Below are 27,657 nucleotides of genomic sequence, written 5' to 3' on the forward strand. Positions count from 1 at the left end.
CTGACCAAACAATCAGAAACAGACTTCATGAGGGTTGCCTGAGGGCCCAAATGTCTACTGCGCCCTGTGTTCACTGCACAGCACCGGGAGCTCAATTGGCATTTGCCAAAGAATACCAGAATTGGCAGGTCCACCACTGGCGTCCTGTGCTTTTCACAGATGAGAGCAGGTTCACCCTGAGTATATGTGAAAGACGTGAAAGGGTCAGGAGAAGCCGTGGAGAATATTATGCTGCCTGTAACATCATTTAGCATGACTGGTTTGGTGGTGGGTCAGTGATGATCTTTTAGGCATATCCATGTGAACCGTAATCTTGTCTCAAATCTCACAGCTTGGATTGCTGCTGTCATAATCGGTTTGAGTTTCATGGTTTGTTTCAATTACGACAGTGTTTGCAGGATTTGTTGTGTTGAAGTGACATTCGGCATCTGTCAAGCGTTGTAAGCACACAACCGGTTTCATCGATAAAATCTCATCCAGCTTTTGAGAGTTTAAACATTCATAAACATCAGTGTCCACTACTGAAATCGTCACCTGTCAATCTAAGATGTTTAAGAGGCATTGGCGGGTGTCCAAAGGGGGAAAAAATTTGGCCATTTTCGTACACTTGAAAGCGACAACCGAACAATTCACCGGCAGCCATCAACTCACATGCAGATCCATAGGTGAAGGGCTTAAGCATTTCACTCTTCTAGTGCTCCTGTGTAGTATAATTATCTCCTGTACGTCATCAGTCCACACCTTGAACCTGTCCCAGTCATTCAGTACATAAGACACAATGTTCCTCCGGATATCAAGAGTGAGCCTGATATGGCCGTGCAATATGTAACAAAGAGAATGGAAAAGGTAGGTGGTATCTCCGGGCATGGAAACCACTCGGTAACTGACAGTAATTTGATCGATGGTGATCACCTCGCTAGACATGTTAATGGGTGTACGGTTGGAATGATAAAGGAAATGGGTACCTGAACAATGTAAAGTAAGTCTAAAATACCTACACAATAACTATAATTGTAATAAACGAATTATAAAATAAGCGGAGAAGCCGTGGATTAAATAAAAAGGCTGTAGTTATCAGTAGGGAGATGTGAATCCTGTGTCGAAGCAAGGAAGGGAATGTAGAGCCTGGAGCGATGACGGTCTTATATAGGCAGGCAGCCAGCCAGCCAACAACGTGGAGGCAATGGGATGGGGACAACGCCACCTCACACGGTGACCGAGGTGCAGGCTATGGACGTATATATGTACGTAAATAGGATTCAGTTAGCGTTGGTAACCCGTGTACCAAATTTCTTGAAGATGGGCCCATAAGTAACAAAGACTGTTGAAAGTTCAATATGGCGGCCGACAGTGGCATCATACCACCGAAATAAGTACGTACATTGATTTGGTTAGTGCAGGAAGCCGCCTACCAAATTTCGTGAAGATGGGGCCATGAATAAGAAAGTTCAACATGGCGGACGTTGTTGACCGTTATTACCATTACGCGTAGAATTTCGAAATGAAACCTGCTTAATTGTTGTAAGTAAGCTGTAAGGAATGAGCATGCCAAATTTCAGCCTTCTACCTACACGGAAATTTGGAGAATTAGTGACGTTGGAAAGTTCAATATGGCGGCCGACAGTGGTGTCATACCAATGAAATAAGTACGGACATCGGTTTCCGTTAAAAGTTCAGTATGTCGACCGTTATCGACCGTTATGACCGTACGTAAAATTTCGAAATGAAACCTGCTTAACTTTTGTAAGTAAGCTGTAAGGAATAAGTCTGCCAAATTTCAGCCTTCTACCTACACGGGAAGTTGGAGAATTAGTGATGAGTGAATGAGTGAGTGAGTGAGTGAGTCAGTGAGTGAGTGAGTCAGTCAGTGAGTCAGTCAGTCAGTCAGGGCTTTGCCTTTATTAGTATAGATACAGAACATAATGCAAACATAGCAAAGCTTATTTCGTCCATTAAGTCTTCAGATTTCAGTCAATGTGATTGAGTGTATTGATGTACCTTACAGTGGACTGGAAACCCATCCAGAGTTGGTTCCTATGTTAAGCCAGTGCTGCAAGTCCTACCACCATTTCATTGGATTAGGAGAGCTGAACAAAATAATAAATGAAATGTTTGTCAAAACACTAATAGTCCAATGGACTGGTAGCTCATCCAGGGATTGTTCCTGCCTTGCACAATAATTTCTGGGATAGGCTTCAGTTTTACGACACCCTTTGCTTTAAATAAAGATTATTTTTATTGCCCTTCAGTGACATATCATCTTTTTAAAGTTTTTGGATCTAGTAGTTAAGGATGCAAGGCATTATTGCTAGGAGCTATACTCCCAGAATTCAAAAAGCATCATGTAACTAATGCTAAGCTTTGTAAACCCTCATTGCATTTGGTGGCATGCCTGAGATTATGAATTTCAGTGTTTCCAGTAGTAGAGTATTTTGGTTATTGATTCAAAGCAATTCTCCTTTCAAATTCATTAATGGTTTTGCACTTTAGTTTTGCAAAGGGTTTCTCTGACTTTTGATATCAACCCTTGCTACAATTTCCTGAACATATGACAGTTACTCAGTTCAGTTAACCCCTCAACACTCTCAAATAATCAGGGCCACTTTTACATGTAATTTAGAACGTAAATATTCTGTTGACATAATTAATCTGTAACATTGTATTTTCTTGAATATTACAGGAAGAAGAAATCAATTTGCATTCATTGTCTATCGAAATATAAAGATCTAAATGAATTTTTGAAAATCATGAATTTTCGACTCTTTGTATCTTTACACTGGCATAGTGAGACTTTGAGAACACTGGGGCACTTGATCAAACACTCGAAAAGAAGGTTCATATCATACTGGATTCAGCATTTGGTCATGACTCACACAAAACATTCATCCTTATCATGTCAGAAAGCTTGGAAAAGTTGGCTTCCATACGGTAAGTGACATACAGTATGTGTTATTTTATCACTCTTAAGTAATTAATATTCAATAGTGTATTGAGGTGGCAATTCAAAGACATGGCAATATTTTTTAAAGACACTTTGTCTCCAAATAAAATACAAATAAAATAAAGACTTAGTATAAAGAGTCAGGTTGCGTTGTGGCCTCTCCAGTCTAAAAGTTCCAGAACAACAAAAGCAGTTCACTGCATAAAACAGGTTTGGACTCATGAAAGACACACAGAAGAAGTAAACCTATTCAATTGTTTTCAGTTCTGTTAGTATCACAGAGCATATTAGTCTATTTCTAATATTTTACTACTTTCTGTTCTACTATCTTGATGACAAACAAAATGGTGAAGAATAAATATAAAATAAGACACAGTAAAAATAAAACAAGTAACAAATCTGCTGACGGTTTCACCATGAAACTGTCCAAATGATTTGCAGTCTGCTGATCATGTGATCATTTGCCATCAGGTGAATGTGAGATCAAGGGCTGAGCTTTTGATACACAAAGACAAACTGTTTATGCAGAAAACATCAAAAATGAATGTAGTATTTTTAAATTATATACAGTAGGAACATTGGAATAGCCAATTTGAACAGTTCAAGTAAAATGTAGGAAAATATTTTTCATCATATGTAGTTGTAGAAAGAAAATAAATTATACCCAAATAATACACAAGCAGGAAAATGCAAATTTAAAATCAGCAAAACGCTAAAAATAGCAAAAATTACAGGAGTTATTCTGAACAGTCAGCAAGGGGTCAGAAGAGGGAGGTCGTGTTTACTAACATGCTGGAATTCTATGAGGAGGCAACAAAAGGATACGATCAAAGTGGAGCTTATGAGATTATTTATCTGGACTTTCAGAAAGCATTTGATAAGGTGCCACATGAGAGGTTGGGCATCAAGTTAAAAGAAGTGGGAGTTCAGGGTGATGTTTTTAGATGGGTGCAGAATTGGCTCAGACACAGGAAGCAGAGGGTGATGGTGCGAGGAACCTCATCAGAACTGGCCGATGTTAAGAGTGGTGACCAGCAGGGGGCAGTGCTAGGGCTGCTGCTATTTTTAATATATATAAATGATTTAGATAGGAATATAAGTAACAAGCTGGTTAAGTTTGCAGATGATACCAAGACAGGTGGATTAGCAGATAATTTGGAATCCGTTATATCATCACAGAAGGACTTGGACAGCAGACAAGCTTAGGCAGATTTGTGGCAGATGAAATTTAATGTCAGTAAATGTAAAGTATTACACATAGGAAGTAAAAATGTGAGGTTTGAATACACAATGGGTGGTCAGAAAATCGAGAGTACACCTTATGACAGTGTTTCTTAACCTTTAAGTATTTGCAACCCGAGTTTTCATAACAGTTTTAATCATGCCCCTAACGTTTTTTGAAACCCTAATAAAATTTATTCCTATATTTTTTCTGCCGATACACATACAAGTTTATAATTTCCTAAGAATAGTGAAATTACGCCACATATGGCAACATTTGTGTCCCCTTTTTGTTACTTCACCCACAGTTTGAGGACCGCTGCCTTATGAGAAGGATTTAGGAGTCATAGTGGACTCTAAGCTATCGACTTCCGACAGTGTTTTCAGAAGCCATTAAGAAGGCTAACAGAATGTCAGGTAATATAGCGCCTTGATGTGTGGAGTACAAGTCACAGGAGGTTCTGCTCAACCTTTATAACACACTGGTGAGGCCTCGCCTGGTGTCCTGTGTGCAGTTTGGGTCTCCAGGCTACAAAAAGGACATAGCAGCACTAGAGAAGGTCCAGAGAAGAGCGACTAGGCTGATTCAGGGCTACAGGGGATGAGTTATGAGGAAAGATTAAAAGTTTAAGAAAATGGAGATTAAGAGGAGACATGATTGAAGTGTTTAAAATTATGAAGGGAATTAGTCCAGTGGATCGAGACGGAGACTTTAAAATGAGTTCATCAAGAACACAGGGACACAGTGGGAAACTTGTTAAGGGTAAATTTTGCACAAACATTTGGATGTTATTCTTTACACAAAGAACGATAGACACTTGGAATAAGAGATCAAGTAGTGTGGTAGACAGTAAGACGTTAGGGACTTTCAAACCTTGATAATATTTTTGAAGAATTAAGTGGATAGGGCTGGTCAAGCTATGTCTATAGGTCAGTATGCACTAGTACAGTATATGCAATCAGAAATCAATTTTCCTTTGTATCTTTCCATTTGTAAAGAAATAATCTAATCCATTCTTTTTAAATGTTACATCCAAATTTAAGCATTGTGTCAGGAATGTTATATTAGTATGTTAATTTATTTATGATAAAATAGAATCTTTACAGAACTTTTCATTAGCAATTTAGCATGTGAAGCTAGCCCTCTATTCAAGTTAACCAAATACACAAATTTAACATTAACTTTTACACTGTCTTTGATATTTCTGACTGTAAGCACCTTTGCTCCAAGTGATACAATAAAGTCTGAAAGAGATAAACTAGGAAAAACTCAAGGAGCAGTAGGGTCAGTTTAAAGTTATGCTTCATACATGAAAGACTAGTACATCTCAAAATTTATAAACAGTAGAAAATTTGAATGAAATATTCAGAGTAACAATGAGTAAAGAATTAAGGTATATACTCACGTATAAGTTGGGTCTTAAAGCCCAAAAATCAATCATAAAATCAGACAACAATTTATACACCCATTCAAAAATCGACATTTAATAATTTTTTTTTAACATCTTCCTGCCTCCTCCAATCTCGAATCAGTTTCTCAGACACATCGGATTTTATTGTAGCAGCGCAGTTACCAATTTCTTTAGCTACTTCAATGATGTTTAATTTAAAACCAGCTTCATATTTTCTTCTGATCGTACACTTAATCGTAGATAAAGGATGCTCTTTCAATAAAGGTGTTGAGGATGTGAGATACAAAAACACAAATTAGTGCAATAGTTGCTTGAATAGTTTTGGTATTAAATACCGTGTGGTCACGTAGGCACAATACATAGAGAGAGGTTAGAGCACACGCTGGTACAGCGCACTGCTGCACCCACATAGAAAAAAAGGCTGTGTGCTCGTGGTGACTCTGTCAGGTGGGTGTTAGCATATCGTAATCTCTTGGACCAATAGTTGTCTGCATTCAGCTTACGACTGACATTATAAAATGCTGGAAATTATACAGTAAAATCAAGTTCTGACTTATCCCAGGAGAACATATCCACAGTATATACAGTAAAAGAAGAAATAATGGAATACAGTACAAAGTAGCTGTATTTTGCATCAAAGTCAAAAATGTTAGTGCTAACTGTTGAGTGCAGGAGCACATGAAAGAAAAGAGAAGAGGGAAATTAGACATAAAATAACCATTACAGTACAATATCTGTGAAAAAGCAAAAGCCAGTCCTAAGATGTTCACTCATAATTTCAACAAAAGATAACAACCAAGAGCAGGTGACAGGCACTAAGCATTATTAAGGGGAATTCAGCTACAGAAAAGCAAATGGCTACTGCCCCTCAGCTTTTACCTTTATGCAGTCTTCTGCTGTGAAGAATATGAACATGTCCATGTAACTACAGAGAATCGTACTGAAATCCTAAATGATTGCAGGATAACAGAGGGAGCAGTACTGTTAGTGTTAGGACCGAGTGATCAGAATAAAATATTTTGCACTTTTTCTTGTTGAAGTGAATAGTTTAGGAAAGTTTTGTAACTGTAAATTGGTGTGTTTAGCAGAAGTACTAGGCCTGATTTCATTAGATAATTTATTATATTTTTATGTCAAAGATCAAAGGAACAATATGGTAAACTGAAATTAAGTTTCACTCAAATCATTGGACTGTGTCTTAAGACAATATGATCTTGTATTTCTCACTATGAGATAACAATGCAGCCATTCTTGATATGCTGATGGATTGAGGCCAAGCCAAACTTGATCCTTCGGACAGTTAAAATCAGGAGACCCTGTCTGTCCTTTCAGGTGTGGCAGTTATAATAGACTTTAAAGTTTATTGTGGAATCTGGGGCACAATTTCACCAGGAACAAATCAATGCTCAGATCAATGCTGTAACTAGTAATCAGATCAATCAGATCAATGCTGCAACTAGTAATAATGTGTATTGCTATAGTGAGAGGATGTTGAGGGTTTAAAGAGACCCCAACACATATAGAGCCCCAGAAACAAGCCAGATGTAAACTTTGGAATCATGATGTCCAATATCAGATTGTTAGTTGGATTGTAAAATGTAGTATTAATCAAAGAAGGCCATGCAAATTGATTGGTGGTTAAGTACCATATTAATTGTGCTTCTGTGCATTTACAGTGCCATGCTTCCTTAATCAGTCCTGCATTCACTAAAGTACACCACCATGTTTACTGATTTTTAATATTTCCCATATTAATGTCTTCTTTTTGGATGATATTCTGTTAGGAGCTCCATAAGAGAGCTGTAACAAGCACAGAACACTGAACTAAATAGTCATTGTAGTACTTTGAAAAATTGCCCTGACTGCATGCCTTAATGTCCACTTCTATTTCATGAGACTCCAGTTTATAACGCTCGGTGGTGTAAAGGGTCTAATAAAAGTCATTTTCATGCATTTCTTCATCATTTCTACTTTCAATTAATTAATTAATTAATTTATTTATTTTGAAGTTTTTCTACAGGATTTGATGAAAAAAACGTGCATAATCATGATGGAGGTGTGTCAAAAGTATGATGAAATTACAGGAGACAACAGTCTGTATAAGGTCATTGCACTCTTTGAACCCTTTCCAATAAACATGGATTTTAAAGATAGTTCATGGATTAATCAAGTGGACTTCAGTTTCCTATGGAAATATCTTAATGTGGACACTTGTCCATCTCTAGATCGATTCATCATTGGCACTCTCCTCAACAGTTCAAAGTAAGTCAATATAAGGAATGCAGATGGTGCAAAATGAATAGTTTCAGTCCTAACCCACTGAAGGGTTATGACTGACTGTTTCTGATCACAGAAAGTAACAAAAAAGCTGCATAGAAGGTGAGGGTGCCCTTCGTGCTTTTTCCATGAAGGACATGCAACAACAGAAAGTCGGTTCAATATCTTCAGAGGGAAGGGTGGAAAAGCCTCTGTTACTGATCATGGCAGACTGCCTACCTGGTAAGGTAATGTCAGGGTAAAACAGCATTGACATATCACAATATAATTGAGAGAATCAATGTTGCTCTCTATCAAACTAAAACCCCTAGAAAAGCCAGAGGAGTGGTGGCAGCAGATTAAGAATTTTGCCGTTAAGGACCATCTCAAAACCAGTTGTCGTACTCTAAGCTACCAGTAAATAGCTCAGCTCTTTGTATCTAATTGCCATTTCCACTGGTAGTTGATGGGTAGTAGTTGTGAAAACATGTTACTCAATCCTGTAACTCTACACATGCCAGAACACTGAAGGTAGGCTTCATGGTGCAAGCTGGTTGAATAATGGAAGCTGCTAGTTATGACAAGCATGTCACTTTTAGGTCACATTAACAGTAGGACAGAGGAAAGGTTGAATGAGACTTGAGGTTTCATTGGTGACTCTTGGATGGTGTTTGATAAGGCTGACGTGGTTGGCAGGATAGAATAGTCCCAGTAGGTCACCTCCAAACCAGTTCCCTGGAAAAGAGAAGTAGTGATAATGGGAGTCTCAATTACTAGGGGTTTGAGACATATGTTTGTTCCAGAGACAGACAGACTCATACAGTATGTTGTTTTCTGGGTGCACAGGTAGAAGATCTCCCTGAACGAGTGGCTTGTAGTCAGAGCATGGGTGAATCCATTGTTCATCATTCATGATGGAATAAATAACATGCATAAGGGCAGAGTGTCATTTCTGCAATCCATATTTAAAGAGTTAGGTGCCAAGCTGAGGTGAGAAACTGACAAAATGGTGTTGTCTGACTGTTCCATGTGTCAGTCCAGTTAATACAAAGGAAATTAGAAGGCTTAACACATGGCCTAAATATTGGTGTAGGATAGAGGGACATAGGTTAATGTGGCATTGGGACCTCCTGACACAGATGGGTTTTGTAGCACAGTGATGTTGGGCACTGATGTATTTGAAGACCTATTGTTGGACTTGGCTAAAATTGTTCCAGCTAGTGAATGGGGAGACAGGGCTAGGATTTTAAGTCAGGCCTGGCTTAAAATTTCATGCAAGGTATCAGATGTCAATAATAACTCTGACATTGTCATTCAGCAAGGGCAAAAACAGATGTATAATTAGTAATAATAAAACCGCCTTTCTTAATGCTTGAAGTTATAAGCATAAAATGAACTGGAGTTATATATACCACCAGGTAATTCTGATATTGCAGCAGTAACAGATACCTGGCTTAATTCTGAGAATGGGAATGTCTAGAATATTAATGAATACATGTTATTTAAAAATATCAGCACAAATCAGAAAGGCGGATTGATGGCCATGTACATTATGGATGTTTTAAATAGAAGTAGAAATTAAAAGTTTGAGTATTAAGAACAATATGGCTAACTAATTACATATATTAATTGTTCTTTTTTCTTGCTCTATGTTCTTTCTTATATAGAAGTTAAAAAGTCAAAGGACACAATGGCCCTTTGTACAGGTCCATTTATACATATTCTGTTCTTTTCATCATGCTCAGATGTTTAATGTCTCCTTCAAGGCAGAATTCAGTTTCACTCTTAAGGCATTGCCACTGTACAGGAGTTACTTTAAACTTTTTAGCTAAAATATTACATGTTATTGGCCTTTTATTTTTAGCCAGTCTTATCACACTGAACATGAATACAGTGTATGTTTTCAAAGTTGGGATTCTGAGAGTTTTTGTTTATTTAGCTTTAAATCCAAACCATTTGGCAGAGGTCTCGATCATTTGCAGGTTCTTACTTAATGGAGTCCAAATATTACCAAATGTAAGCAAACATGGACTTCAAATCATATTGGACAATATTGATTATATGCTGCAAGTTATTTTGCAAATTGTGGTTCACCCATTCTACATTCTATGTACATTCTCTACATAGAGAAATTAACTCTGTTTTGCAGAGTGAAATGGTCAAAGGTTCAAGGGAGAGATTGAAAAGAACAGGGATAAGGGACGGACATATCTAGTGCCTTTGTGAATTTGAAATGGTTGAGATATATCCAAACTAGTAAGAATTACTGATGAAGGCAAGGCGTATATTGTTTTAATTATACTAGTAAACTTGGTACAATATCTAAAGAGTACAGCTGGTGAGGTTAAGGTAGGGGCTACATCAGATGAATACAGAAGAGGACAGATGTTGTCAGCTGCATAACACGCAATAAGGAAAGGGACCTGGTTGTATTGGATGAGTTCATCTGAATTGATGTGACTACAGACTTTAGCATCTGAAGATGTGGGCCAGATAAATGATCCCAGAAAACAGAAAAAACATTAGTATTAATTCAGTCAGTACCTGGTGATGTTTGTTTGCTCATGGTGTCTAAGACTTTCTTAAGTTCAATCCATAATAATGGAGAATCCAAAACAAAACCTCTTCCTGGTCTGCATAATTAAGAAACCACATTATAAGAGGCCATACATGGCCCAAGACAGCCTTGGGAAAATAAATCCCGTTGCAACTTTCATTGATCACACAAAACTTTATGAATTTGGGAAAACTTTTGGCTACAGTTTCTTCAAGAACTGTACTGAATTTATTTTCTCAGCAATTACCTTAATAAAATGGATAGTATTTCTTCTGTTCTAGTCCTCCATGTCTATTAGTTTAGAAAAAAGGTTTTTAACTTGGCATTCCAGAGCTTGTATTTTATTTTCATGGCGGTTCCCTGTATTTAGTAAAACGCAAAATACTTTTGTGAACTTTTTCTCATCTTTGACTTTGGCCCTTTCAAGATGGATTATAGTTAACTCTTGTTGAAATTAGTTAATCAAAGTAGCTATTTTGTCCTAGATAAATTTCTTAATGTCTTCACAAAAGCAGCCATGGTAAGATTAATGCTTTAGTGCCAAAGGAAGCCTCAGTGCAGAATGCTTTCCTTGTCTGCCATGAATTGTGTGAATGATAGCTTCTGAAAGAGAATATAGCTGTTAACCCTATGAGAGGTATGAAACATAAAAGTAATTAGGTAATTAAAGGTAATTATTTGTTGTTAATGGGAGAAAAATATAACACCAATCAGATAAAAAAACAATTGGTCCCCAAGAGCTATTCAATCACACGACCATGTGCTGTCAAGAGTTACAGCCTCTCCTAAAATTATATTTCTTAACTCTTTTTCATTTAATTTACAGGGATGGCCTTGGCTGTTACAAGTACATCTGCCAATATGTACAGCAGAGCAGAAATGTGACACTATCAGATAAACAAGTCTTTGTATCCTGTAGATGGAATAAGGAGATACTGAAGAAAATGATTAACTTAGCACAGTGCTTTTTAGCTAAGGCTGACATAATACTCGACTCCATATTTAACAAAGTGCATGATTTTATCTGCTGTGTATCATGCTGCTTAGATAAGATATCCTCCATACGGTAAGTAATGCAAGAGTATTGTAATGAAATCAATGTATAATTATCAAACCTGAACCACCAACATGAAACAAAATTGTGACCTCCATCCATCCATCTCATATGTGCATTTCTCCAGCTTCTGAACACAGATTTTCCAGTTCAGCCACAAAAGCCTAATGGTTCACAAGGCAAGAGAAAGCCAAGTATGTGAGGATAGTACACAGCATTATTAGTTTCAAATTTTTGAGCTATATATGTAACATGTCCATCTTGTTCATCATTGTCCTCAACAGAAAACTTTATTAATGCTGGGTTAGCTACTGAATTTGGCTTTGTGATCAAATAACTGTCCATGCTTTTATAGATTGCGGGATTGATGGTGGTCCAGTTGGGGAGTATTTACTTCAGTTGATTACATTAGAGAATAGGCTAATGGTGTGTTGTCTTCATGTAGAGGATGCAGTATGTCATTTTCGTATTATCCAATTCAACTGCAGAAATTCCTGTGGATTTCCTTGGATTCAGTAACATTCTCCCATTTAATGTTAGCAAAAAGAGCTTGTATTATCAAGTTTGCTTTGACTTTTAAGTGTATGCACTGCTGTTCACCCTTCACTTCAGACCTTTCATTTAAGCACTGTTCTTGATGTTCAGGGTCAGATTTCCCATAAGGCCCACCTAGGCCATGGCCTAGGGTGCAGCAGTCAGGCGTATATACAGAAGAAATAACAACCAAATATTTACAAATTTTTCAGTATTATTTTGAAAAGGCCATATAAAATGCTTTTTAAAATTTACATCCATATACATTAAATAAATTCAGCGGCACATTTATGTTGCCCATCTCTACAGCTTCCGCTGTCTTGCTCAGTCACAGGCAAAAAGCATTTGCTATTTCTCTCTCACACACTCAGCATAAACCACGTGTTAATGAAAATTCCAGATTTGGTATTACAATAGTGATTCCAAGTGATTCATTAGGCTCATGTCACTTGGCTTCTACATATCTACTGATAGTAGGTACATAAAATATGTTGTTACTACTTTTATATACTGTTTAGTTTACTCAGGGCCGCAAGCCTGAAAGCCATAAGCAGAAAAAGTTCACAGGGACATTCACCAAATTATAAGGGGGCTGAGATTTTTATTACAAAGCCTGAAACATACACAACTTATGGCTTGTTTATGCAGCATCATTTAATGTGGTGTAATGTAAGTTTGACACAAAATGCAAAAGATTTGAATAAAATTCTATAAGGTCAGATGTGAATCGATGTAAATCTTTTGCATTTTATGTCAATTTTATTCGCTGTTTTCATATCGAATACGCCATCTGGGTGAATAATTTGAACTAACCAAAGAAATAATCGTTGAAGTGACTACAAGAAAAACACAGAGATGATAGCGTGTGATTTCAACCAATAACACAGTCAAGTCAGTGATTGATGAAAGCCAGGCATTTTCACCTTTGTAGGCAATGCCTGCCGGACGAAGGACATGTCATCCTTTACTGGATGGCTGGTAAGCCTACTTACCATGCCAAATGCTGCTTTTGTAATGCCTGGCAAAATGGAAGTTGTCATAATCCTGTCTGTAATTCCACATCTTTTACAAACTGCACTTCAGTTTTTTTCAACTCTGAAATTTAAAAAGCCATAGGCTATTATTTTTCGGCACAACCATACTGTTTTGTCTCTTCTCTCCCTGTATTGTCAGCATTTACATTGAAATACTTAGCTCTACATTAGATTGCTGACGTTTACATTTTTCATATATCTTAGCTGTTCCTTTTGGCTGATGCACCACTCCAAAAATCTGAAACGTAAAAACTTCTTGATTGATCTGAAAGCATTCCACAGAGTGTTCAGAAACTAACAAGGAAGAAAATGGTAGCCAAGTTTTTTTTTTTTTTTGCCAAGTCCCAGTCTTTTATTTTGATCATGTGAAGTCACAAGTCATGAAAATTGTGACTCAAGTCAACTCAAGTCCAAGAAGTAACTTTCAAATTCTCCACCTTTGTCCAACAATAACAGACTCAACTTCATTGAAATACAAAATGGTCAATTTTGTTCTCTGTGTAGTGGTCTAGGGAGACCCATTTTATCTTGTGGAGTTTTTGGTATTGAAATGTAATTCCACCTATCAAAAAGGTGTTGAGTGCACAGGTGTCAGCAAGCTTCTCCACCTTTGTCATTCATCACTCCCTGACCATGTCGACCTATTATCTCTTCAAAGCCTTTCTTATTTGATCTTAACACTGAAGTTGCACATGAGATGTTGATATCTTTGTTGCTTAATTTGTTTAAAATGTTATATAGAAGGTCATAACAGTTTTCTTTATCTTCATCGTTACTGTCATTTGTTGGGGATACACATTATTACATTCAATTTAACATTCTTATTATTAGGTGTGAAGGATGCAGAAATATGTTGACATCATTGTGTTTTACATCCTATCAATGCTTTTAGTGCTTCCATTGCATGCATGAGGACCACCTGTGTTGTATGTTGGGCTTTATCCTATTCATGGAAGGAATCAGCTAACCTTTTGTTAGTCTGTGTTGTCCTGACTGTGTCCACCTGGTTTCATAAAGACTGAGAAGTGATAGTTTGTAGTTGAGCATTTCTATTGCCTACTTAGCTGCCTTGCTTAGCTCATTGTTCTCATATTCCTGTTACCCATTGTCAAGACACCTTCAAGTGTTGCAGCTTCCTTTTGGCTTTCACTACTGCACTTCATGCTTCTTTGATGATCGTTAGGAGGTTTGAAACACATTTTTGCTCCAGAGAGAGAGAGTCTCGCACGGTGTGTTGCCTTCTGGGAGCTCAGGTGGGGGACCTCCCTGGAAGGGTGGATAGGCTCTTGGCCAGAGCGGGGGTGGATCCAGTTGTCATTGTCCACGTTGGAACAAATGACATACATAAGGGTAGTCTGTCAGTTCTGCGATCCAAATTCAAAGAGTTAGGTGCCAAGCTGGCACCTCACACAAAGCTGCAGGATGCAATTCGCTTAGATCTCCTTGCTCATTTACGGTACAGGAAACACTCACTTGTACCACCGCATCACGTCGGCCAGAGAGTCTAGCGCCACGGCTCCTCTGCTCTTCTTGCGCTTCCTTCAGGGGCACCTCACATTTCCTCTCCAGCCACTTGATTCTCTGCCTCAGCAGAGCCAGTCCCTGTACAGGCTGAAGCATGTCCTCCAGCTCACATACAGCCCACATCAGTTTAATATATTCGGCTGGGAGCAGACTCGGACTTACCTCGTTCACCTCCGCTGGCCGAGAGCCGTTGGTGCCATGTGCTTCCAGTGCAGGCCCGCCAGGTGTTCTCGGTGATTAGGGAGGAGGTTTGCTGTCCCCGCCTCTACCCCTTTAGCGGCAGGATCCGCACACACCCTCCCCTCTTACCTGCTTTGTGGAGGCCTTCCCGCCCTCCACCACCCTCCTTTGGAATGATGCCATCGTGTTGAGACTCCAGGTGCTTCTCCTCCAGCTGTTGTCTTTCGGTGAGCAGTGGGCCCAGGTCAAGTCACTCGCCGAGCTTTCCCCACTGTCATCCCAGGGATCGTGTGCTTAGGCCAGCAACGCGATCTCGATTTCGCCATCCCTGGGGCCGGGCCTACCTCTTTACAGACCCTGTCTCCCGGAGCTTCCGCCTTCAGGGTGGCCTCTCTCAACAGCACACCAATCCGGATTTCATTGGCGACAGCAGGCATGTGTACACGCACTCTGCCTTAGGAACCCTCCTGGATCTCTTCTTCCCCATTGAGTAAGAGAGGTGTCAAGCCTCTTCTGCGGCTCCCCTTTTCCTTCTTTTTTTTTCAAATGCGGCCTCAGCGTGCTTCAAGCAGCGCAGGTGTGCGCTGCCTCTGTGCAGCCTTATGTGTGCACCTCGCTGCTGTGTTGGGTTGCCACAAGTCTTACAATGCAGGTTCCTGCTTTGTGGATGGCCAGGTATCTTGCTGACTATGCCTCTTGTGGCCCACCAGGTTGGCACTGCCAGCTGAACCCAACACAGACAAATGTGGGACACAAGTTCAAGGCACACATGGTTTATTTTTTTTTCTTTGTGGGAAACGCCTTCCCGTTCCCCACAAATATAACAGTCCAAAGTCCAAGCACAGCACAATGCACAAATAATTAATCCCTTCCTTTAGTCTTTTCCTTCACTCCTTCACTGCTCATGTCAAGCTTCGTTGCTGTTCCTTCCAACTCTGATTCCCGGAGTAGTGGCTGCTGGCTCCTTTTATAAGGCACCTGGAAGTGTTCCAGGTGCTTGATTACTTGTTTCCGCAGCACTTCCAGGTGTGGTTGAAGAACTGCTCAAAGGGCTCAGCAGCTCCTGCTGCAGCTCCCCTGGCAGCACCTCGGATCCCAACAGGGCTGCACCACACTCCAACTCCCATGAAGCCCTGCAGGAGTCTGAGGCACTGCTGCAACCCATGGTTGTTGTCATCTAGTGTCCCGGGAAGTAATGCTCTGGCCACACTTGCTCCCTCAATTCTCCCAGGGTGGATGTGTCCCAGCCGGGCAAGAGCCCAGGTTACACACTACAGGTGTTAGAAGAGGCCCCTATGTTTTATCAACTTTCTAAAGATTAGAAGTTGCAAAAATACCTCATATTATCTTCTGATCATCTTTGTAATTTGTGCCATGCAAAAGCTGTATCTTAATAATGAAACAACAGTACTCATTTTAACCAATAATACAGAAAAAGATTAAATATTTTAACAATCATTTACAAAAACATGACTGGTTAACACTCAGTGAATATGTAACTCTTGAACTCTTGAATTACTTCTTCATTCCTTTTGCAGTTTTGTTAAAAGTCACAATGAAAACAACTGGGCAAAAAATTAATCTACAATTAACAAAGTTCCCAAACATGATGTAGTTTTAATATTAAGTGTATCTTTTCTCTAAGTTTACAAGCTTTTGTTTCATGCATATCAAATAATCTATTTACATTTATAATCAGTAAGAGCTTAAATGCAGCACTCTGGGGTTCTCAGAATACTACAGTACTTCTTGGACTTTTTCCATTCCACTTTTGTTCCTTTTTCAGGATTAATTTTGAACAAACATCTATCAAGATGAAAGTAAAATAACAATAGCAAAGTAAAACTAATAAACTTCCAGATGAAGTTATTACAGCATGCAATATTATGCTCTAAAGATGTAAATCATTTGGAAAGAAGATGCTTTTTATATTATATTTTTAATTTGTAAATTAAATTTTAAGGTTTCAAATACTAATACTACTATCTGAGCATCATGTCTCCACCTAATGCATTAATATTAGCTGTTGTATTTCTGCTACTACAGCCATGGTCAAATGTTTTGAGAATGACACAAATATAATTTTTTATAAAGTGTGCTGCTTCAGTGTTTTTAAATCTTTTCTCAGATGTTTCTCTGGTATACTGAAGTAAAATTACAAGCAGTTCAGATGCAAACTTATGAAAACCAACACTTGGGTCATTCTGAAAACGTTTGACCACAGCTGTATGTACTATATTTCTTATCTAGTCAAGTAAACAATATTTACTTCAAAGGCTTACCTCTGTAAAAACACAAGAATAGTGTGTAATTACACAAGGTAATGTTTGTTGAAACAGAAGTAGCTTGCAAACATCATACAAAGTACAGATATAAATGAACAGTGGTTATGCTGTCATTCACAGCTGTTTTGTCAATGCTCAACATGAACAAAGTAGCACTTTGAATGGAAGATCCTGGAAACATTAAATATGCATTAAGCAAATCAGAAAACATAAAACAGTAATAGCCATCATGCTGTGTATTATTGCTTTAGGTTCCCAGGGTTTTCCAGTGTTTATTCCACTTTGTATGGAGAGTCCTTTAATATGTAACTTTAAATTCCATTTAAAATTGCAATCAGGAATTTTCATTATATATAAAAGTAATGTGGATATAACATAAAATTAATATATGTATAGACATTAATTGAGCAGGTACAGAATATTTAAAATGAGATGTTCCTATCACAAATAATAATGCAGGGTGTTAAATGAAGCTGTTCTGTTTGTAATTCCTGAGTGAGAGCTGTTTTTCAACATAATAATAATAATTCTTTGCATTAATATAGCACTTTTCTCACTACTTAAAGCGCTCAGCAATTGCAGTTTAAGGGTCTTGCTCAAGTGCCCAACAGAGCAGAGTTCTTTTGGCATTTGTAGGATTTGAACCAGCAACCTTCTGATTGCCAGTGCAGATCCCTAGCCTCAGAGCCACCATTCTGAATCACGCACTTCCTTCTCATCAAAGTAAGTCAGGAGGAGCAGGATCATATTTGTTATCTCAGCCAAGCAACCTTGCAAAGAACTCTGAGCCACATCTAGCTTTCCCAAGGTCTAAAAGACTTGTCTTTTTTCAGCTGCAACATGTCTCGTATAGTTAAAGAGTCATTTTCCTTTTTTCAAGACTACTAAGAAAGGTTTCTTTAAGTTGAGTACCTGTGAGATCTTTAAAATGAACTGCCATGCCAATCTCAATAAACAGAAAAGTTCAGTACTCTAAAAGTTTAGGAATGCTGGTGCTGGTTCTTTTCTCTGAGAATAATAAGTTGACTGCATATCTTTCTTTACTTTATCCACTCCACTTGGCTTCTATGTAATTGTTTCTGATTCAATTTTTCTAACAAACTTTCTGTTGTTTCATGAAGAGGTATACTGTATGTGGCAACTCCCATCTGATACATCCATATGTATCTTGCATAGCAGCTCCTTTTCAGGAGACAGTTCTTCTATATCATTATCAGACTGCGGTGTTCTCTTCCTGATCTTCTGATGACTGAATCACTTTATATTTTCAACCCTAACCCTGAAGTTGTTTTCAAAAGGAGTCATAGCCAGTGCCTATAACTTCTCCCTCAATTACATCTTGAAGAGATTCATGATATGTTGCAACCATTGTTTTAGCAACCTCAGTGATGCTGCTTTTGATGGGTTTGGACATACTTTCATGATTTCTTTGATAATTATTCTGATCGTTTCATGGCATAAATGTGGGCTTGGTCTTTTGCCCCTTTCCAGGGATTGCATTAAATCCTCTGGGAATTTCAAGTATGGTATCTGAAAACCATCAGCCCAGTTTGGGATGGTAGTGGTATACAGTTGACATGGAGAAGCAGAACTTTAAGATGAAGGTGAAGGTGAAGGAGAAGCCATGATGGATGCAGAGTAACAACTGTCATTGCTGTCTCCTAAAAAGAAATCAAATATATAAAAATAACTCATCTGAACACTGTATTTTAATTATATTACAGGTACATACATTCCTGAGAGTTTTTTTTTTTAATCAAAACAAATACTAATGCTTACCATAGATCTTTCTAAAATACTGAGCTTGTCAAAGGGCAACTATCTGTAAACTAGAAAATCCATTCAAATTTCACTAACTGTAAATTATATAACAAAATATAGTTCTTACTTGTCAAAACAGATAACAGGTCCTTTTCTTGAACATATTTTAGATTTTCTGTGCTTTTCACTCTAAGACATTTCAGCATTTCCATAAGTGAACTTTGGATGGCGCTAGGAAGGTCAGGCAGCACCTTGGTAATAGCAATGCTTACACTACTTTGATCGTAGAGATCCATGTCTAAAATGGTGTGAAATGAAAACACCACATCTTATATAATCAATAGTTTCATGTTTTACAAACAAAACAATAACAATGTTAACTATATGCAGTATTTACACAAACCCTGCTTCTACAAATCAAACATGCATTTACAGTATAGCATACCGACATTTCTAAGATACAAGTCACTGAAATTATGTGATATTTCTATATCATCTTCAGTGAATGACTCAATAGGGAGTGTGTATGATGTAGAAGCCACTTTCTGATGCAATTGTAGATGAGTTCCCACCGAATATGCATTGGACATGTCATTTACTGACCAGTGTCGATGCTTTCTGGAAACATGAGCTGTAAATGATGATTTAACAGTAAACACTTTATTACAGCCCTTCATAGGGCAGGGGACTCTGTGAACCTGGACAAAATGTTCTTTTAAATGATGAAGGAAATCTTGTAAATTTTGAAAATCTTTTTCATATGAAGAAATATACCATTATAGTGTTGTAGCAATATTTTTAAAACCTGTTTTACATGTGGGATCACTGTGCTGTTGATAAAAGTGGGAATTGAAAGCAGCGTAGGTTAAAATGTTTGCTTGGAACCAGTTGCTAAACATGTGAACATGTGGTGTGGTTCGTTTTGGTGTAATCTGCAGTGTAATACATACCCTTTCACAGTTTGTAAAGACTCACTACAGAGTCTGCACATGTAAATTTTATGACTAGACGGTTTGCTATAAGATATGTTTCAGAAGATTTATGTTCCACAGTCAGTTTTTCTCCCAAGAACAACAACAATCACACTTAACAATTAAAAATGTTTTCAAAACACTTACTTTGTACATTGATTTTAATTACACACGTTCCAGCTATAGAACTAGTGAACGAAGTAAAGTAAATATCATTCTAAATTATTTTCACAAAGTCAACAAAACACTACAAAGACTAATACACCTGACTTAAACAGTAACGCATAACCACTACAAATATATGTAAGCTATTATTAAACAGCATCCTTAAAATAGTGGATTCACTCCGCCTGAGATTCTTAAAACCACAGAAAATTGTTATGGTTCCCTTAGCAAACAATAATACTGTAATTAAAAATTAAGTACATTAAATAACTATGCTATATTTACAAATAGTCATTTATTAAAACTGAAATCACTTTAGTGTAAACTAACAACTTATTTTTTTTAATAAGGACGGAATTGAACACAAGTGAATTAAAAAAATGCAAAGCATTTTAAAAAGAAAACACCTACTGATATTTACCTTAATAAATTCTCACATTTCTACACACTGAATTAACTTCTAATATCAGAAATGACAATCCAAAGCTCACTTACCAAATGATTTTGAAAAAAGGAACACGAGAACATTTCACTTTAAATCTGTGCCCGCCATATTAAAGCATGCACAGTGAAATTTAATGCAAGTAATTGTCAGAATATCAGTATTCAGTATCTAGCATATTTTGAAGGTAGAAAAATATCGATTTTACTGAACTTGGCTGTAAAAATAATTGAACGTTTTGTTTAAGATATACAGGTAATTTTCAGTTTAAAGTAAGGTATATTTCCTTATTCCAAAAAGGTATGTTACTTTCACCATTCAGTGTTTTACCATTAAATTTATGGACATTTTTACAGTGCCAGAGTTCTGTGTGCAGAATTTAAGAAGACAATCAAGACAGATAGCTGCAGTTTTCACCACTTTTTTCACCTTTTTCTGTTATTTTTGCTTTTATTTAGTTTTCATGAATTAAACATCACTTTGTTTAGCAATATTTTTCCCATTGCAGTATTTTTTCATGGCTGCAGGTGTTTTTTATTATAACAATGTGACGTCACCACATCACCATTATAAAATCACAGTTTTCAGTATCCAAGCTTTTGGATACTTCTGGAAGAACATTGTGATTTTTAGACAATAACAGATGGATCTCAGAATAAAAATAAATCCCATTTCCATGGACATTCATAACTTGAATTCTTGTATTTAAGTCAGATTTTTATTTGTATTATTTATTACTTATTCTAATTGAAACATTTGTATTTCCTAAATACTCATATGTTTTATTTGCTATTTTACCCTTATTATATCCTTTGAATACAAGTGAAAATGAAGATTAATTTAGTTTAATTAATTTTAGTTTTCTGACTCTGTACATTTAGAAAACTTCATTGTAATCCTTGAAATGTTCTGCTCCTTTTGACTACTAAAAATGACTTGACTCAAACAGGACTCTATCTCATTTATACATCCATGTAAAGTTCCAAGGAAAACATTAATTTATCTATGTTTACACATTTAACAGTCATGAATCTGATATAATTAGGATGTCTGTCAAGGTCATTTATGCATGTTATGCATGTAATATTGCTGCTATTTGATGTTATCTATTCATCTGTCAGAATGTTAAATCTGTGGAAAAAGCAGAATCTACATACTGTATCTGTTGTTAAACATATTATTTTGCTTTAAATTCGATAAACACAATGTCTTTGCAGTTTATTGTTAAACCTTTTGTTAAATTATCCAATAACTTATGTTCAAAAGGACTGCAATAACAAAAATTCACCTGATCAAATGTTTTATTTTTTAATTTATAAAAAGTTATTTGATTTATATACTATTAATACTCAGACCTTCTGTTCTCGAAGGAAGGAGGTGCTTATACACCTGACTAAATGAAGCACCCTTAGTCGCCCCACCAAAGTTTCTCCAATGCCTCTCTGCCATCTAATGTAAGGCCACCATCATTCTTTTCCTGACAAACATACTGTGTGCTAAAATGATCAGTCAGCTTGTGCACTATGCTTCACTGCCTCCAGAGAGCTCCGTGCTTTTTTCTGGAGCAACACATCATGCCTGTGCTGCTCTGGTTTTTCTGTAGGCCAAAGTATGCATCCATTGCACTATTTGCTGTGAGGCATGTGACCATATAATGGCATGAGAAGGATCCAACGGCCAATTTCATGGCTGAGGTAGTCCACATGTCCAATATCATGGCCTAAGCTGTCAACTGAAATCATGATTAAGGCTTTAGGCCAAGGAGTTTGCAAGTTTTTACGCAACAGACAGACCACTTTTAGCATTTTATTTATATAGATTCATACAATTTTACTACTTAATGGTTTTAATACACAGCTACAAATATTTAATTTTAAAACATGTATTTAATACTTAGTACAAGGGAGGTCTTCCGAAAAGTTAATAATCTGAAACACAAAATTAGAAGTCCAGACAAAATTCTCATGCACACCATGCATACAAGATATGGAAATAAACCCTTACAATAAACACTACAGACAGTTTCTCTGGGTAACCTACTGCTAAATTAATGCTGATGTCACAACTGAAATTCCATGATTCTCTTCTTTAACTTTGATAACACCATTGCTTATTCTGGTTTTACTCTATGAGGCACAGATCAACAAGACATCGGGTTTTGGTATTGAAAAGTGGCAGTCTGCTGTGTGACTAGTTGGCCAACAGTCATTGTTTTAATCCCAGTGTTAATTTCCAGTAGTCCATTTTGATTATTTCTACAATATTTTTCTTTTGCCTCAAGTTTCCAGATGTGGGGATTTTCTGCCAAATTGGGCTAGTTAGAAAGTACTTCTGTAGATAAAAATATTGATAAGGCATGGTATGATTTTGTGAGCTAATTTGCAAATGCTACATTAAATTAATGTAGTTCCATGTAAGACCTTGAGAATAATCAATGAACAGTTACTTTAAAGTACCAAAATACTGTAAAACCCCATCTCCTCCACCCTGCTCTTCCAGCACAATTGAAACAGCAAGGACATCCTCATATGACTATTTGATTTAATTTCATGTATTATATTTAGAGTTGCTATTAACTGCATGCTGAAAATATCTTGACCTGTGCTGTCCCTTCACTTGTAAATCTTCCTATAATCTTTTACATTTCAAACTTTAACTTGCCCAGATCAATTCCTCGCCTAACTCCATTATTCAAACTTAGTCTACTGTAATACAATCTGACAACTTAATAAAGGACTAGGCAGTGGTTGGTCCTTGAATCATGTTTTCATCCTTTCTGTCTTTACTGATAAAGGCACCCTGGTGGCCTCTGTTTCTGATTCCTACAGTATGTGAGCCATGACTAGGGAAACAAGCTCTCTGTCTCTTTTCAGGGCAGATTTTGGGGTGGGGAGTTGGAAGTCTGCCAGAGGGAGGATATTTTTCATTAGGGATGGACAAGCCAGTGTATTTCTTCATGCCTGTCCCAAGTAGGGAAAAATGGAGAGGTTTACAACAGGATGAGCAACCGTGTAAAATTTTGCCAGATCAATATACAGACTACAAATTTCGATACAAGATCAGCCTAAGGTTAACAATGGATGCACAAGTAATGTTAGCAAAAGGGTGCTGGTGGAAACTGGGCTGCTGTTGGTTGAAGAATACAAAAGCGGGAAGAGGTGTCTGGAGGCAGGATGAGAGGAGGAAGGTAAAGAGAGTGGAAGTGAGGGTAGGAACTTTGAATGTTGGCAGTATGACTGGTAAGGGAGAGAGTTGGCAGATATGATGGAGAGATGGAAGGTTGATATACAGTATTGTGTGTGGAAGAGACTAAATGGAAGGGAGTAAGACCAGGTGGATCTGAGGGGATTCAAATTGTTCTATCATGGTGTGGATGGGAGTAGAAATGGAGTAGGAGCTTATTCTGAAGGAACAGCATGTCAAGAGTGTTTTGGAGGTGAAAAGAGTGTCAAGATAGAGTAATGATTATGAAGCTGGAAATTGGAGGTGTGATGATGAATGTTGTTAGTGCATATGCCCTGCAAGTTGGGTGTGCAATGGGCGAGAAAGAAGATTTTGGAGTGAGTTGGATGAAGTGATGAACAGTGTACCCAAGGGGCAGAAAGTGGTGATTGGAGCGGATTTCAATGGACATGTTGGTGAAGGGAACAGAGGAGACGAGGAGGTGATGCTTAGGTATGGGTGTCAAGGAGAGGAATGAAGAAGGTCAGAGGATAGTGGATTTTTCCAAAAGGAGGGACATGGCTGTGGTGAATACATATTTTAAGAAGAGGAAGGAACATAGGGTGACGTACCAGAGTGGAGGAAGATGCACACAGGTGGATTACATCCTATGCAGAAGAGTCAATCTGAAGGAGATTGAAGACTGCAAAGTGGTGGCAGGGGAAAGTGTAGTTAAGCAGCATAGGATGGTGGTCTGTAGGATGACGATGGAGATCAAGAAGAGATATAGAGTGATGGGAGAGCCAAGGATCAAATGGTGGAAGTTGAAAAGAAAGACTGCAAGGTTGAGTTTAGGGAGAAGGTGAGACAGGCACTGGGTGTTAGTGAAGAATTACCAGACAGTTGGGCAACTACAGCAGATGTAGTAAGAGTGACAGCAAGAAGGGTGCTTGGCGTGACATCTGGAAAGAGGAAGGAGGAAAAGGAAACCTGGTGGTGGAATGAAGAAGTACAGGACAGTATACAGAGGAAGAGGATGTCAAAGAAGAAGTGGGATAGTCAGAGAGATGCAGAAAGTAGACAAGAGTTCAAGGAGATAAAGGCAAGGTGAAGAGAGAGATGGCAAAGGCTAAAGAAAAGGCATATGATGAGATGTATGAGAGGTTGGACACTAAGGAGGGAGAAAAGGACCTGTGGGCTACAGAGGGGCTGATCTGGGAAAGATGAGCAGCAGGTTAGGATGATAAAGGATAAAGATGGAAATATACTCACAAGTGAGGAGAGTGTGTTGAGCAGATGGAAAGAGTACTTTGAGAGGCTGATGAATGAAGAGAATGAGAGAGAGAGAAGAGGTTGAATGATGTGGAGATAGTAAATCAGGAAGTGCAATGGATTAGCAAGGAGGAAGTAAGGATAGCTATGACGAGGATGAAAATGGAAAGGCCGTTGGTCCAGATGACATACCTGTGGAAACATGGAGGTGTTTAGGAGAGATGGCAGTGGAGTTTTTAATCAGATTGTTTAATGGAATCTTGGAAAGTGAGAGGATGATGAGGAGTGGAGAAGAAGTGTACTGGTGGGCCAATATTTAAGAATAAGGGGGATGTGCAGGACTGTAGTAACTACAGGGGATAAAATTGATGAGCCACAGCATGAAGTTATGGGAAAGAGTAGTGGAAGGTCAGTTAAGAAGTTATGTGATGATTAGTGAGGAGCAGGATGGTTTCATGCCAAGAAAAAGCATCACAGATGCGATGTTTGCTCTGAGGGTGTTGATGGAGAAGTTTAGAAAAGGCCAGAAGGAGTTGCACTGTGTCTTTGTGGACCTGGAGAAAGCACATGACAGGGTGACTGAGAGGAGCTGTGGTATTGTATGAGGAAGTCGGGAGTGGCAGAGAAGAATGTAAGAGTTGTACAGGATATGAACGAGGGAAGTCTGACTGTGGTGAGGTCTCATGTAGGAGATGCATTCAAGGTGGAGGTGGGATTACATCAGGGATCGGCTCTGAGCCCTTTCTTATTTGCAATGGTGATGGACAGGCTGACAGATGAGATTAGACAGGAGTCCCCATGGACTGTGATGTGTGCTGACATTGTGATCTGTAGCGATAGTAGGGAGCAGGCTGAGGAGACTCTGGAGAGGTGGAGATATGCTCTAGAGAGGAGAGGAATGAAGGTCATTAGGACCACCAAGACAGAATACATGTGGTGTGAATGAGAGCGAGGTCAGTGGAATGGTGAGGATGGAGGGAGTAGAGCTGGCGAAGGTGGATGAGTTTAAATAGTTGGGATGAACAGTACAGAGCAATGGGGATTGTGGAAGAGAAGTGAAAAGCGAGTGCAGGCAGGGTGGAATGGGTGGTCAGGAGTGATTTGTGACAGACGGTATCAGCAAGAGTGAAAGGGAAGGTGTACAGGATGGTAGTGAGACCAGCTATGTTATATGGGTTGGAGACGGTGGCACTGACCAGAAAGCAGGAGACAGAGCTGGAGGTGGCAGAGTTAAAGATGCCAAGATTTGCATTGGGTGTGACGAGGATGGACAGGAATCAGAAATGAGGACATTAGAGGGCCAGCTCAAGTTGGACGGATGGGAGAAAAAGTCAGAGAAGTGAGATTGTGTTGGTTTGGACATGTGCAGAGGAGAGATGTTGAGTATATTGGAAGAAGGATGTTAAGGATGGAGCTGCCAGGGAAGACGAAAAGAGGAAGACCTAAGCAAAGGTGTAATGGATGTGGTGAGAGAGGACATGCAGGTGATGGGAGTTGCAGAACAAGATGTAGAGGACAGAAAGATATGGAAGAAGATGATCCACTGTGGCAGCTCCTAATGGGAGAAGCCGAAAGAAGAAGATGGTTTATGTATATTTGAATGTATATTGCATTACCTTGTCTCATTTTGGCCAATAAAACTTAACAAAAAACTAAACTGTTATGGTTAAAGCAGAAAGTATATAATTCATCAGGCTGATCCCTATTGCCATTACATTGGTTTTGAGTTGTCTTTGGGCTGATCTTGGTAACCCTGTTTGCCCTGCTGCTCTTTCACTGGCGTCAATATTGATTGATTCTTTTGGGTTTTATTTTTTGCTATATAGCTTGGTGAAAGCGGGCTTGACTTGAGGGGTGAGTTAGATGGAGAAGTGTGGTGTTTGGGGATTGGTTGTATTAGTTTTTTCCCAATTTATTGTTATTTTAACAACTTCAGATTTTACTGTTCCTGTTGTTGCTTGTTGTTTTGATGTCAGAAAATGTGTTCACAAAAAAGGCCTCACAGCAACAGCATACTCTTGTCTGAATTCAATTAATTTCTTTTTTTCCATTTTTCCTTCCAGTTTTCCAGATGGCTGGAATGATACTACATTTCAAAAGCTGTGTATGTTATTATACACATATGAAGAACTGAAAGACGACAACAGCCTTCCACAATTCATCTCTTTATTTGCACCCTTTTCAAACAATGTGCCCTTGGCAGAGTTAGACAAGACTGATGTAATTGATTTCAGTTTTTAAGGCGATATCTCCAGGAAGAGGTCATAGCTCCAGAGTACAAAGAGGTTTTACAAAGTCTTCATCAATTCATAATCAGCACTCTTCAGGAGGCAGCAAGGTATGTTTTATTACTGACTGGTAAGATGGGGAAGACCTTTTAGTGTAATTAATACATTTCAAAAGATTATAGCTGTACTGCAGCTGAGTAGATCTTTTTCAGTTTCTTTTGTTTAGTGCCACAGTGCATGTTTCTTTCTGTTATTGATGTCTTTTTCATTATTGTCTTGTTGTGCTTTGTTTTTCCCTCCCTTTTCCCCTTAAAATCATCATTTTCTACACTAATTTTAGTCTCTCTTTCTGACCTACTTGCTAATTAGTTCTGTCCTCTTATCTCATTTTGGAGATGTTAACAATAATCTCAGGCTTTTTAATTCCCTTTCTTCTTTATTGTTTTCCCTTCTTGTTGTATTCCAAAGTGATTCTTTTAATCTTAATAGGTTTATTAATGAATACGCTTAACCCTTGCTATAGTTTAGACATTTTGATAACCCAACTTTAAATAAAATAAAAGTTAAGTCAACTGGTTAGTGTTCAGTCCTTTTCTACATATTTCTCCATGTATCTTATGTTCTTTTTATTATAACACAGCCAAGTCCTGTATGTAAA

At 38.1% G+C, this 27,657-nt stretch overlaps 1 protein-coding gene across 1 annotated transcript in view; it reads left to right on the forward strand.

The window, feature by feature from the left end:
- The window catches only part of LOC120522452, a 105,855-nt gene that overhangs the window by 26,768 nt on the left and 51,430 nt on the right, over window positions 1–27,657 (forward strand). Inside the window, exons 3-6 of the mRNA XM_039743384.1 lie at window positions 2,681–2,928; window positions 7,584–7,836; window positions 11,214–11,453; window positions 26,835–27,109. Coding sequence (XP_039599318.1) covers window positions 2,681–2,928; window positions 7,584–7,836; window positions 11,214–11,453; window positions 26,835–27,012 — 919 coding nt within the window. The 3' untranslated portion in view covers window positions 27,013–27,109. The remainder of the gene's footprint in view (window positions 1–2,680; window positions 2,929–7,583; window positions 7,837–11,213; window positions 11,454–26,834; window positions 27,110–27,657) is intronic.

Source organism: Polypterus senegalus, unplaced genomic scaffold (genome assembly GCF_016835505.1).
Source record: "Polypterus senegalus isolate Bchr_013 unplaced genomic scaffold, ASM1683550v1 scaffold_5094, whole genome shotgun sequence".
Classification (NCBI taxonomy): Eukaryota; Metazoa; Chordata; class Cladistia; order Polypteriformes; family Polypteridae; genus Polypterus; species Polypterus senegalus.